Source organism: Grampus griseus (genome assembly GCF_964374135.1).
Source record: "Grampus griseus genome assembly, chromosome: 7".
Lineage (NCBI taxonomy): Eukaryota > Metazoa > Chordata > Mammalia > Artiodactyla > Delphinidae > Grampus > Grampus griseus.
Window position 1 is genome coordinate 43,221,656 of NC_139001.1, and position 13,315 is coordinate 43,234,970.

Below are 13,315 nucleotides of genomic sequence, written 5' to 3' on the forward strand. Positions count from 1 at the left end.
ACACGTTTCATTCTAATTGAGAACAAAATAGCACACAACCTATAAAAGGGTGCAAACATGAAATAATGAAGAACAATAAATCAAAATTACATGACATAATTATCTAGATTTCTAGATACTAGTTTAACTGGCAATGATAAACTGATTCATAATTCATGAACCAAGTTACTAGACCAGCCACTTAAAATTTAAGCCCACGTGCCTTAAAATTTAAAAATCAAGTGTAACCAGCAATAGTCAAGCGTTATGCTTTTGAAAAATGGGCCAATCCTTACGCAAAATTTGCATTACTATAACTAGTCAAATATTTCAATATTACCAAATACAAATTGCTTGAATATTAACACTTTGATAGTATTAACTCGAGTGTTTTGCAAAAACCTCTGCACCATAGTCATAGATAGCTGCTTAAAAGCTATTGTTGAGTTTTATTATACTTCATGTATTTTAATAAAATTTTTTATTTAATAAGTAAAAGAATAATTTGAAATAGAAACAGAATTTAAAAACCTTTTTTTCTTTTAAGTAATATCCTATTGCAAAATTTCGATCTCCACTTTCTCTTTCAGACTGAAACCTAAAAGAAAAAAAACATTTGCTCCATTTATTTACTTTCTGTAAAAGCATGATTGTTCTGTAGGTTAATTTGTATAGCAAAGTGCAGTATAAAGAACACTGACCTAAGAGTCAAGGCTGCTGGGTTCCAGTCCCAGTTCTGTCAACAGGTTAGCTATGTGGCCTTGGGCAAGTCATTTAAGTAACAATTCTTTCTGCCTTAATTTTCTCAGCTGTAAAAGGACTGAAATGAACTAGGTCCTTTCTAGTCTTCATATATTGTGAATAAAGAAGCTAATTTTTAAATTATCAAATATTCAACTGTTAAAATTTACTATTAATTACAGACTCTTCTGACTCCCCCCCAAAGTACACTAAATAGTCAATTCCAACTGAGAGAATCTATGGAAATTTCACTGAGAGAGAGAGAGACATGAAATGGACCTTACAGCATTTGCTGGATTAATAAATTTCTGGGGGAAGCCGAGGAAGTGGCAAATATTATACAGCATGAACAAAGTTATAAAAGACAGAACTTCATTAAAGAATGGCAAATATTCTAATGTATCTCGGAAAACAGTTTCATGGAGAAGAGTAGAGAAATACCAAACCAACAAAGGAGACTAGGACCAAATTATCAAGACTGATAAATGCTAAAAAATGTAATGGCTACTGATTATCTACAAAATGAAAGCTTGAAGGCTTTCAAACAAGTTACCTTATCAGATCTACATTTTAGAAGGATAACTCTGACATCAGTTTGGGAAAAGGGAAAAAGAAAGGATCAATGATATTATTAGAAGACTACTGTAATGAGAGCTATAGGAAGCCTTAACTTAGGTAGTGATGATAGGAATGGAAGGAGAGGTATGATCAAACATGAGAGCAGTGGACAAGTCTTCTGACCTAACAGGAAAGAGGAGAAACGGGGTAAAGTTTGGTACAAAGTCTAGATTTCTAACGTAGTCTACAGAAAGGATGGCAATATCAACTGACATTGGGATCCTTCGGGCAACGAGCAGTTTAGTAAGGAAGAGAATGAGTTTTGATTTAGACAGATTTTATCTGTGGTACATTTGAGAGCTCAACCTGTAAGAGTTCAGAAGGGGGACTTCCCTGGTGGCACAGTGGTTAAGAATCCACCTACCAATGCAGGGGACATGGGTTTGAGCCCTGGTCCAGGAAGATCCCACATGCCGCAGAGCAACCAAGCCCATGCGCCACAATTACTGAGGCTGTGCTCTAGGGCCCGCGAGCCACAACTACTGAAGCCCACGTGCCTAGAGCCCGTGCTCCACAACAAGAGAAGCCACCACAGTGAGAAGCCTACGCACTGGAACAAAGAGTAGGCCCTGCTCACCGCAACTAGAGAAAGCCTGCGCGCAGCAACAAAGACCCAACACAGCCAAAAATAAATAAATTTTAAAAAAAGAGTTCAGAAGGCTGCTGCTAAAAGAGGAACTGTGCGTGACACTCTTTTTATTACTGATCAAGGGTGGACAGCTCTTTCTAACTGCACATTTTAATATTTCTATGGTCGGGAAAAAAATGTTGGATATGGAAAAGTTCTTGGAAATGAACTTGTCAACTTGTCATACTTAAAAAAAAATCAATATAGTATATAGATAAAGTACTAACAATTCAGCAATGATCACAGTGCCTACCACATAGTTCTGTTCATCAAACATTGTGTTCAGTACTTACTATCCAATAGATAACAGGAATACAGAAATGAATTGGAAGATACTCTATCCAGGTCTTAAGGAAGTCAGAGTCTAATGGTGATGACGAGGCAAAGAGAGACATAGAATCACAGAATAAGTTCAATAAAATATGGTAATAGAGCACAGAAGGAAGGTGAGATGAGATTCATTAAAAACTTCCTGGAAAAGATCCTTAAGCTGATGAATAAAAGCTGGTAAGGCAGACGTGAAATACAAAGCATCACCTAGTTTAGGAGTGGAAGGAGAGGTATGATCATGCCTCATCACATTTCCTTGTGATTAGATAAAGCTTAAGCATCCCCAAACTGCTTAAGCTTTATCTAATCACAAGGAAACAATCAGACCTATTCAAAATAAGGAATGTCTACTACAGCCCATGGGCCTGATGTGGCCCATGCTTTTATAAATAAAGTTTTTTGGAACACAGCCTCATAGTGTTATTGCTTGCTTTCCTACTGAAACAGTGGAATTGAATAGTTGCAACAGAGACCATATGGCCCCCAAGTACAAAATATTTACTATCTGGTCCTTCACAGAAAAAGTTAATTCCTGTTCTATAAGACAAATGGTTGGTACTCTTCGAAAAAAGCCAGTTAGTAAAATTTTAAAAAGCGTCTAGGGTAGGGGGACTGTTCTACTTTAAAAAGACAAAAAAAACATAACAAAAGTTATGCATGACACTGATTTGTTCCTGAAAAAAACAAAGGCCATAAAAGGCATTAACAGGACAGTTGAGGACATTTATCTATTGATTAATATCGTATTTTAAAATTAAGTTAATGTTCTTAATAAATGTGTTGCTGGCATTGTGATTATAAAGGAGAATGTGCTTATTCTTAGCATACACATGCTGAGTATTTAAGGGTGAAGTAGCATGAGGTCTACAACTTAATTTCACACAGTTCTGGAAAAAAAAACCCACATACATTTATATTTACACATATGTACATGTATATGTATGTAGAGATACACACTTATTTTAAACTGTCCATCTAAAGAGAGAGACAGGTTGAGAAAAAGCAAATGAGACACAATATTAATCAGAAAATATAAGTGAAAGATATCAGATTTTCATATTTTGTCTTTCAACTTTTCTGTAGTTTTGCAAATTTCAAAATAAAAAGTCGGGGTAAAAATCAAGTTAGCCAGGCACAGAGAGATTATGAGAGGTAAGACAGTATTTATAGACAAAGAGAAAATTGAGAAAATGCCAGTCACTTAAGGTAAACTTAGGGTCTCTTCTAATTCTATGATTTCCCACAAGAAGTTTATCAAAACTAGTTAAAGTATTTTAAGTGTCCTCCCTCAGGTAATTTAGAAATCATACATTTCTCTCTAATGACCAAATTCTAATTATTTATTCACTGAAGTATACATACATGGAGTCACAAAACAGTATTTAAAATAAAATTCTATAATCTAGATTTTTAAAATTAATTTCAAGAGATCTGACCTATCATAAAAACCTAAATCATAAATCAGACTCACGTTGCATTACTGAATCCAACATACTCATTACCAGCCATCTTATTCAAAAATTGCATTACCTATAAACCAAAATTAGAAAGTATTTTTAGTAATCAAAGAACAAATATAAAGAATGTAGCATGAAAACTGAATTCTATATTGTACTTACATAGTCAAATTTTTCAGCATTATTCACTCCTTGCTGCAAAGAAATGAGACATAAATATGTTAATATAGGGCCCCACCCCAGTTAAGCTTTAAGTGAATATAATATCAAAATTCCAAACTGCTATCATTATAATTAATATACTGCACATTAGTACTTTTAAATCTAGGAAATACTTCTAAGGTAATTCAATATTTACATAAGCTTTTTTATATGTTCTTACATTAACACCCATATGTTGAGAATGGATCTGAATTACAAAGGGAATGCTTTATTTTAAGTATAACTTTTCCCAACCCAAAGTTACAGAAAAGTTTAAATATAAGCTCCTCAAACCCCCTTATCCTTCATAACACCACATAATCTGCTACAATGTATGTTATTTATTTAATTTCACATTTTAAAAAAACTTAAAATAAAGTTTTACCCTTAGCAAAGAATTAGGTATATATAAATTATGGTTTTCAATTAAGAACAATCTACTTATATTTCTAAAATAAACTTAAACCAGTATTAGAGTTAGAAAATGAGTTATGTTGCAAAGCTATCTTTTACAATTCTAGTATATGTAAACATTCTGGATACATTTTACTAATGTAGAGAAAGCTCTACCTTTAATATCTCACTTGTTACAACAATACTTGAACTAAAAAAATTATATTTCATAGTCTAAAAAAATTAGCTACTTTTGTATTTAGCATTATGCCAATTCAGAGTATGGAAGATGTATTGTTTCATCACTTCTATTTCTGACATGTTAGCTACTGCAAATGTCAATAGGAAAAACCTATGTAATGTAGATCAGTTCAAGTAGCCAAATGGTTTCATTTTACCTCGGCGAAGTTTACAAAGCAGTAAGTTGTAGATCTGAAATCAAACGTATTAATTGGTGATATGCACCCAAAAGAAACAATACATCTCTAATTTTTAAAACAAGTTTAAAATGAAGTAATTTGACAACTAAAATTGTAAAAACGAAAATTTTTAACTTTACCCTCAAAAACCCAAAACAATACACTTTAAAATTTTATTTGGTGGTGGGGGGACTTGTACCAGAGTATTATTTAATTGAATAAAGCCAGGTTCATTATCCACTTTACAAGTGGATTAGGATGTGGCTGATAATCTGTGAAACCCTACAAATCAACTTATTTGAGAAAGAATGTGCAATGACATACACAATCAGTAGCTGGAAAGAACACCACACTATTTCATCAAAATCAGGCATTAACAAAGTTTAAACAAGTTAAGAATAATTTAGCTACAACCATATAGTAATCACTATCTATGTATTTTCTCTAAAGCGTCCTTTGACATATTTTTAAGTTTTCTTTCTTTATAATACACCAGAAATCAAAATGTAGAAATGTAACTCCAAAGCTGTTCAATGAAAAATAATTAAAAGAAGAAATTACCAACTTCATTGAACTGTTGCAGTTGTCAAAATATTCCATAGATCCTAATGCTGTAAAATATGTAACAACATTTAAACCACAAAAACCTTTTTAACCTTTGAAAAAGCACAAAAAAACAACTCTTTTGGAAAAGGATGTCAGCATTTGCATTGGGATGTCACATGGATAATTACTGGTTATACAATTAATCAATGTAAAATAAACAAGTTATATTTGAACTTTCATTCTCTGACCTAAACTGTACCCTATAAAACTAATACAAATTTTCTTTGTTTAGCTGTCATGTTTCATTTTTAAAAAACGAAAAACTGTCTCAACTCTTGACTATGGTCACTTTCTTGGTCTACTTTGCAGCATACTAAATTAAAGTACAATTAGATTTTACTTCTATGCTATTTTAAAGAAACAACTGGTATTTATCAATGTCTATCATTATATAACATTTTGGGTAAGCTACCTGAAATGTCCTGGCAGATTATGTAAATAGACAAAATAAAATATTTGAATGACTGTGTTGACTCAAGAAAGTCTCTACTCAAAACTTCCCAATTTAAATGTAAAAGTACTTGATTAATGTTTCTTCTTATTATCTACCTAGAAAGAGCATTTAATTGAAGTCAATAAAATATATTCCCCCCTGTAATCTCTTGGAAAGATTTCACGTACCCCAGGGATATGTGGGATTTAGTAATCATTATCAGATGTCACATCATTTTAATTTTGAAAAATTTATATTATAAAGTTTATGTGCAAAGATGTTAGAAAAAAACACACATACACATACCAAATAACCTAGAGTAAATGCCCCCAGCCCCTGCACCGCCCTGCCAAAGCAAAAACACAAACTGTTAAAAAAAAAAATCATTTCTCCAGTAGAGAGGTACAGAGGGGTGAAGGAACAGATGTTATGAAAACTGAAGCCAGGAATGGGTAGATGGGGGATGGTTATACTTTTCTGTTTATTTTGTGCATGTTTGAAATTTTTCATACAAAATTAAAGGAAAAATGTTTATTTGCTAATAATTTTGCACAGTAATTACAAAACTGTTCCTTTAGAATATTTTCTTTTTTTGAAATAGTAAATGATTTTTAATTAGTTCATGTACCAGTGGATATTTTCTATTGCTAGAATAGAAGTATAAATTCTCTTACTATTCTAAATTTTTACAGATGTACAAGTTGAGAAATCCTGCTAATAGATGAGTAGATGGAAATAGGAAAGACTTTGTTATGGCAATGTACACAATCCTTTACACATTTATCTCATTACATACAAAGGTCACACAGTAAAATATACCCTCAAAAACTACACTTAATGCTCTCATTAACTAACAACTTGATCAGATCCTCTTTCCATTTTGTTGAAACCAAAAATCTGGAAACAACCTGGTATATAAGATTTGTTCCCAGTCACTACAGTGATTACAGTGATTCACATCCTCAATACCATGACCACAATATTTCAAAATGTTCTCTTTTGATGGTGCCCAAGACGTTTTTACAACCTGAAGCAGTGCACCACAGTAAAATTTAGGACACAAGAAGTATATACCTTTTGGAAAATGGGAGGAAACCTAGACCAAAGGCAGGTTAATTTTAAGAAAGGCACCTGTGGAAACAGATTTAGAAACTGATAGTCTTAAAACTATCAATGCCTCTTTATCTCTTGGAAAAATATTCCCATGCCCAGGGATATGTTTATTTCAGTTTTAAGTCACTGCACAAGTATTATTAGATATCACATTATTTTAATCTTAAAATTACAGTAATTTATATTAAGTATGGTAGGAAAACTTAAAGATAAACTGGACAAAATACAGTTACCAAAATTTCTAACCCATTTATTACCACATGACTTTTAAAAAGCAAACCATGTGGTTTGTTTGAAAAGGTCAGTAATCAGACCTTGAGATTAGAAAATTATACAAATTTATTTTTCTATAAACATATCTATCAAGTTAAAGAATTTACATTCCTTTGAGGAAAACTTTTATGAATGAAAATTTGACAAAGAAGCACTGAGTTTTAACACTGGCTATTAAACGAATTAGTAAGTATACTGGAGTAGTTTTATAACCTGTTTATACAATATACTCATGAACTGAATTATGTATTACACATCACAACACAGGTGAAAATATCACTATTAACAGGGACATGTGCCAATAAATGTAATATTAATATGACTCATTTAAAGTCAATGCATTAATCACAGTTATTTTGTAAGTAAATCACTTGATTCCATTCATAAAGTATGGAGGTGTAGAAGCAAATTGAAAATTAGAAATCATAGAGGAAAAAGGCATAGAAGAAAGAGGCAAAAAGAGGTAACTAAAAATGATTTTACAAAACATTTGGTTTAATCTCTCCAAAGAAAATGCTTTAAAGCTAAATAATACGTGAGAATTAATATAAATGTTACAGGTGAAAAATAATGTTCTAAATCTAGTATTTTCATAGATTAGCCCTAAAAATAAAGTAACAAAAAAGGGAATTCTGTTGACAAATTATCCGCCTTTTATTTGAGGAAAAAAACCCTCAAGCACATCAACTGATATAATCATGAAGAACTGATATAATCATAATAAGCCAATATAATCCTTTCTTATGAATGTTACCAAGTTCAAGGCATCATCCATTGCTCCCCAGAGCCACAAACTGCCTTAAAAATGTGGCTTATAAGCATGTGTAACAGGTGATTGCTAACATGACCAAACTGAACATTACACACATATTAACTAAATTTGTCTTGATTTTTTAATGGAGCATGATTATTATTTTAAAAAAAGAGAGGAAAAAAACCTCCAATATTTTAAATTCAAAAATACTTCTGATTAAAAAAAAAAAATCAAGTTCTTCAAATGACAAAAACCAGAAACTACCACGAGAATAGAGACACAAACATAGAAGACAATGTGACTTTATCTTTAAAATTAAAAAGCAGGGCTCCCCTGGTGGCGCAGTGGTTGAGAGTCCACCTGCCGATGGGGGGACACAGGTTCGTGCCCTGGTCTCGGAAGATCCCACATGCCGCAGAGCGGCTGGGCCCGTGAGCCATGGCCACTGAGCCTGCGTGTCCGGAGCCTGTGCTCTGCAACGGGAGAGGCCACAACAGTGAGAGGCCCACGTACCGCAAAAAAAAAAAAAAAAAAAAATTAAAAAGCAGAAGTGTGACAATTATATGTTGTCCTCATTTTTCCACTCTAGCCCTCAAGTTATCAGAAGATCTTAACTTTTAAACTGAAACTAGGTGAGATTAAAAAATTATGTAAGGATGCTGCTATTTCATCCAGAGTAACTGTGCTTTCAAATTTATTTTTACTCTTTCCTTTAAATCAAGCAACCAGATTACCATCATCAAATAAAATCAACTGCATCAAAAAGTATTCCTTTAAGTTTAGCAGCTACCACAGAGAAAGAGACAGGAAAAAACCTTCATGGTTTTTTAAATTATGTGCCTTTTAAGTACAAAAATGACATTTGTTTTTATGAAGGCATTTACCTATATAGTGTTTAAAATTTTAAATATTGGAGTTTTCCTACAAGTTTAGTAGTTAAGAATTTATGCAACAGGTTCCTTCTGTCCAAATTCTCCTTTTTTACACAATCTGCTAATCCTTTTGAACATTTGCTCTGCCTCTTCCCCCATTTTCCTGAGGACCACCACCAATCCTACAAAGGAAAAATATCAATACTACAAAATTATGAAATAAAGTCTTACTAAAGATTCTAGTAATTTGTGTGGGGGGGGGAATAACATGAGGGGAATGTTTTAATAGCACCATAATAAATTTCTGAAGTTTGAAAGAAAAATATAGCCTTAAGGTCATCAGCTAAAAGCTAAAAAACAGAATTCAAATCTAATAGCCATGGTAAAATGGCCACATTTTGGGTACTCAAAGCACAACCTCCTTGAGAAGAAGCCTAGTTCCTTATGGATAGCAAGCACTGACTAATGTCCAAAGAATGACTGTATACACTCACTGAAAATTAGATTGACTTTTAATCCAATAACTGGTATCTTCTGTAAAAGTTAAATTAGAAAAATAAAATTCTGCCTTTTGGACAATATAACTATGCTAGGTAAAGACAAAATGTCATCAAGAGAAATAGCAAACATCTACATTAAAAATGGTAGAGTGAATTTGAATGAATAGCAAACAGAAAATTGGGAGACTTAGCTCAAGCCCAATTCTACTGCTGTTAGAACCTATCCAGTCTGTTTCCTCATCTTATCTATTTAAGGAGTAAGAAGGCTGAGCTTGAAAACTCCGTAAGAAGGCTGAGCTTGAAAACTCCTTCAGCCATGGTTTTATTACTTCAATTTCAACTACCAATTCAACAATATTATGTGATCATATAATCTGCAGAGATCACAGATAGTTATTTATAAAAGTTTTGAATTCTTTTTTAAAAAGTCCAAGAAAAGTATTACATTCTGGGACAGTCAGTTTTACACAGAGGTATGTCAAGCTTATCCCTTCAAGATTTAGATAAACTTCATTAAAAAAAACAAAAAACAAAAAACAAAAAAAACCCAAACCAAAAAAACCCCCAAAACTTGTGAAACTACTTCTAAAAATAAAACAAAAAAGGTCAAAGAAACTGACCTTAAATATGAACCATATCCCAAAGCCTCATTTCCAACTGTCAGTAAATTTACAATTTTTCTAAATTTAAAAACACTGATCAAATTTGTAAATACAAGATGACTTAGTTAAATGTTTGCACAGTTGGATGTAACCACACTTATGCTGTGTATGTGTGTTTTTTTAACTGTTTCTAAGTACTCATATTAATGTTGCTCATTGTATAGTTTATGGCTTGTGACTAAACATCATATCATGATGTGATATGACCAGACATGCATTTCCCACATGCAGCATTTCAGTGTAGTATATTAAGCCCATGAATCATTAAACAAAAGATGTTTAACTGCATGCAGTTAAGCAAGACTTCTATTAATCATTTACATATGTCCCTTTCTTGAAAATACTATTGGTGTGCTATGTTAATCTTTTTCCAGTGTAAGAGTTCTTAAACTGAGATCCATGGGTCTGTGAATTCCCTACAGTTTATATAAAATCATGGTATGTGAACATTTTTTCTGGGAAGACCCAAAAAAGGTTCAGAACCATTCTAGTGGTTTTCTCATCAAGCACTAATACACACATTTTATTATCATAACTTTCCTTACCTCTAACTTACTTGTTCAAATCTGAACAATTATTAATGAGACTTTTCTCTCATCACAGTATTTACTGAATTTCATTGTAAGGGCCCATTTACTGGTGTATACCCCATGTTATGCTGTAAGTTGTGGCATGACAGTGCCTAGTACATATTCATATTATTTTCTATAATAAACACGTAGTTTCTTTCACCTCAAACTGACAACTTTTCTCTTATGTAAAACAGTGACAACTAGATTATAGTGAGCATAGCCTAAAATTAGTTACATTAAAAAATAATACTTGTCTATAATATCTCCATCACTAGAGTTACAAGGATTAAGTGGGCCAGTGCTTATGAAGCATTTGCTCTAAAATAACAACATATATATTCTTAAGATAGTACTCTTCTATTTTAAAGGCTTTTCTCATGAATGAGGAAAAAAATTCATTAAAGTTAAGAGAGGATTTCTAGCATACAAATTAGATGAATTTTTATTAACTGGGCCAAGGGTATAATTTATATTCAAACATTCCTTGTGTAACCAGGGTATCCCATCTTCAGAAATGCATCTACAAAGGCAGATAGCTATGTTTTTTTCAAGCATGGAATAGATGTGCACAGATTTACTGAAGAAAGTATATAAATGTTCCAAACACAAATGAAATATAATTGAATACCAATGAAACTTATAATTAGAAATTAAAAATCTAAGCAGTATCACAGAATAGAACCACTTTCAAATACTTATTTCAATACATTAGTGTTTCCAATTATTAAGGCAAACTAGACACTTAACAAAAGAAACAAAACATACCATGTAAACCAAAGAGTAGGAAAATAATGTAACTTAATAACTGGAATAAGTCTTATTTAGTTATTACATGATTCAAGTAAAACAAATGAAACAAGTTCAAATGAAAATTGTGATTACAGCTCATGAAAGTATAAAGGACTTGAGAACAGTCAAGGGTAAATGTACTTTGTTTTAACACAAAGTACCAGAACATTTGTCCCTACATATGCTGATGACAAACATCAAACAGTAATACGCTGTTACTTCTGTTTACATCTGTGCTTTCTAGAAGAGCCAAAAAGAAGAGAAAGAAAAAAATATTAAAACTTTAAGAAGAAAAACTTCTGTGACTACTGTTCAGAAGAGACTTCTTTTTGAATTTTTGCCAGATCTTCAGGTCAAGAGTAACTGTTGGAATTTATGTCATCTATTTTAATTTTGTCCTTGAAATTACATCATTAATTTTGAAATAAATAAAAATCCTAACCTTATGCCATACCATTAATTTAACACCAAAAGAAAAATTTTCACATTTCTACATAAATAAGATTCCTCTTTATGCCTTAGTATTTAAAATTTTTACTGGATTAAAAGGAAATGTCAACATTTTACCTTTATTAATGAAGTCACAACAATTGCTCCAGCATTTACCATAGGATTGTGTGGTTTATCTGAAAATATAAAAGCAATAGCATTACTTTAAATACCTGATATAATTTTCTGTGATGCACAGGTACTTCCCATGAACATACATCTATTTTCTTTATGTAAGCCATTGATTGTTACAGTTCTTTTTGGGGGTCGGGGGTGGAGAGTGGAGGAGTGCATTAAAGTCAGTTACACATCAAACCAGTAATACACTTTTAAGAAGCTGCTATAATTATACAGGCAAACAAAGATTCAGGTACAGACAGACAGTGAACAGTGCTGTAAGAGCACATCCAAATTTCCTAACTCTGCCATTTGATCCTGGGCAAGTAACTGAACTTCACTGTGCCTCAATTTTCCCATCTGTAAACTGGGAGTAATAACAGCACCAATACCTCAGCAAGTCATAATACTTCAATGAATTAAAAAAAATGCTTTGGCACAGCACTAAGCAATCAAATAATATTATTATTAAAAATCACCTTGGAAAAAGCATATCTAGTGTGGACCCAATTTTCCTTTTTTAAAGTATTTTATTTTTGTGTTTATGTATATACATATACATATGCAGAAAATGGAAACAGGTGATACACATAGGATAAAAAGATTACAGGGTATTTAAGTTGTATTCAGCATGCCTTCTATATTTCCTGACAATAAGGATGTATTTCTTGTATAATTACAAAATTACTTAAAATTTAAGTTCATCCAAAATCCTACCTCTTCTCCTAATTCTTACAACAAACAGAATTTCAAATCTCAGCTGATTATACTGTCATTCATAGCACAGCACAAACGCCAAACACAAAACTCTTAGGGCACTGAAAACATTTATTTGAAAGCATAATTCCTAATCTGTTTGTGGTAGTAATTTACTTCTTTGGGAACAAGTTCTTATCTAACTTGACACATCTAGCAGAATTCATAAGTTATTGCTACATTATTAGTCTCCTTGAATTTTAAGCAAGTTACCTTCCGTGAGATGAGTCTACAGCTAAACAAGGAAATTCTTCAACTGTTGAAGAGTTACTATATGACCCAGCAATTCCACTCTCAGGTATATAACGAAAAGAAATAAAAACATGTGTACACAAAAACTTGTACACAAATGTTCTCAGCAGTATTACTGATAATAGTCAAAAAGTGAAAAATAACTCACAACCCAAACATCCTGCCAAATGATGAATGGGTAAACAAAATGTGGTATTATTATCCAAACAATGGAATATTATCCAGCAATAAAAAAATGAAGTATTGACATAAGCCACAACATGAAAGCACCTTGAAAACATTATGCTTAGTAAAACAGGCCAGTCAAAAAGACCAAATATAATGATTCCATTTACATAAAGACCAAATATAATGATTCTTT

At 32.2% G+C, this 13,315-nt stretch overlaps 1 protein-coding gene across 1 annotated transcript in view; it reads right to left on the minus strand.

Annotated features, from left to right (window-relative positions):
• GLS (glutaminase) overlaps positions 1-13,315 on the minus strand; it is an 80,157-nt gene that overhangs the window by 41,180 nt on the left and 25,662 nt on the right. Inside the window, 4 exon segments of the mRNA XM_082658234.1 lie at positions 511-577; positions 3,768-3,826; positions 3,916-3,948; positions 11,908-11,966. Coding sequence (XP_082514360.1) covers positions 511-577; positions 3,768-3,826; positions 3,916-3,948; positions 11,908-11,966 — 218 coding nt within the window.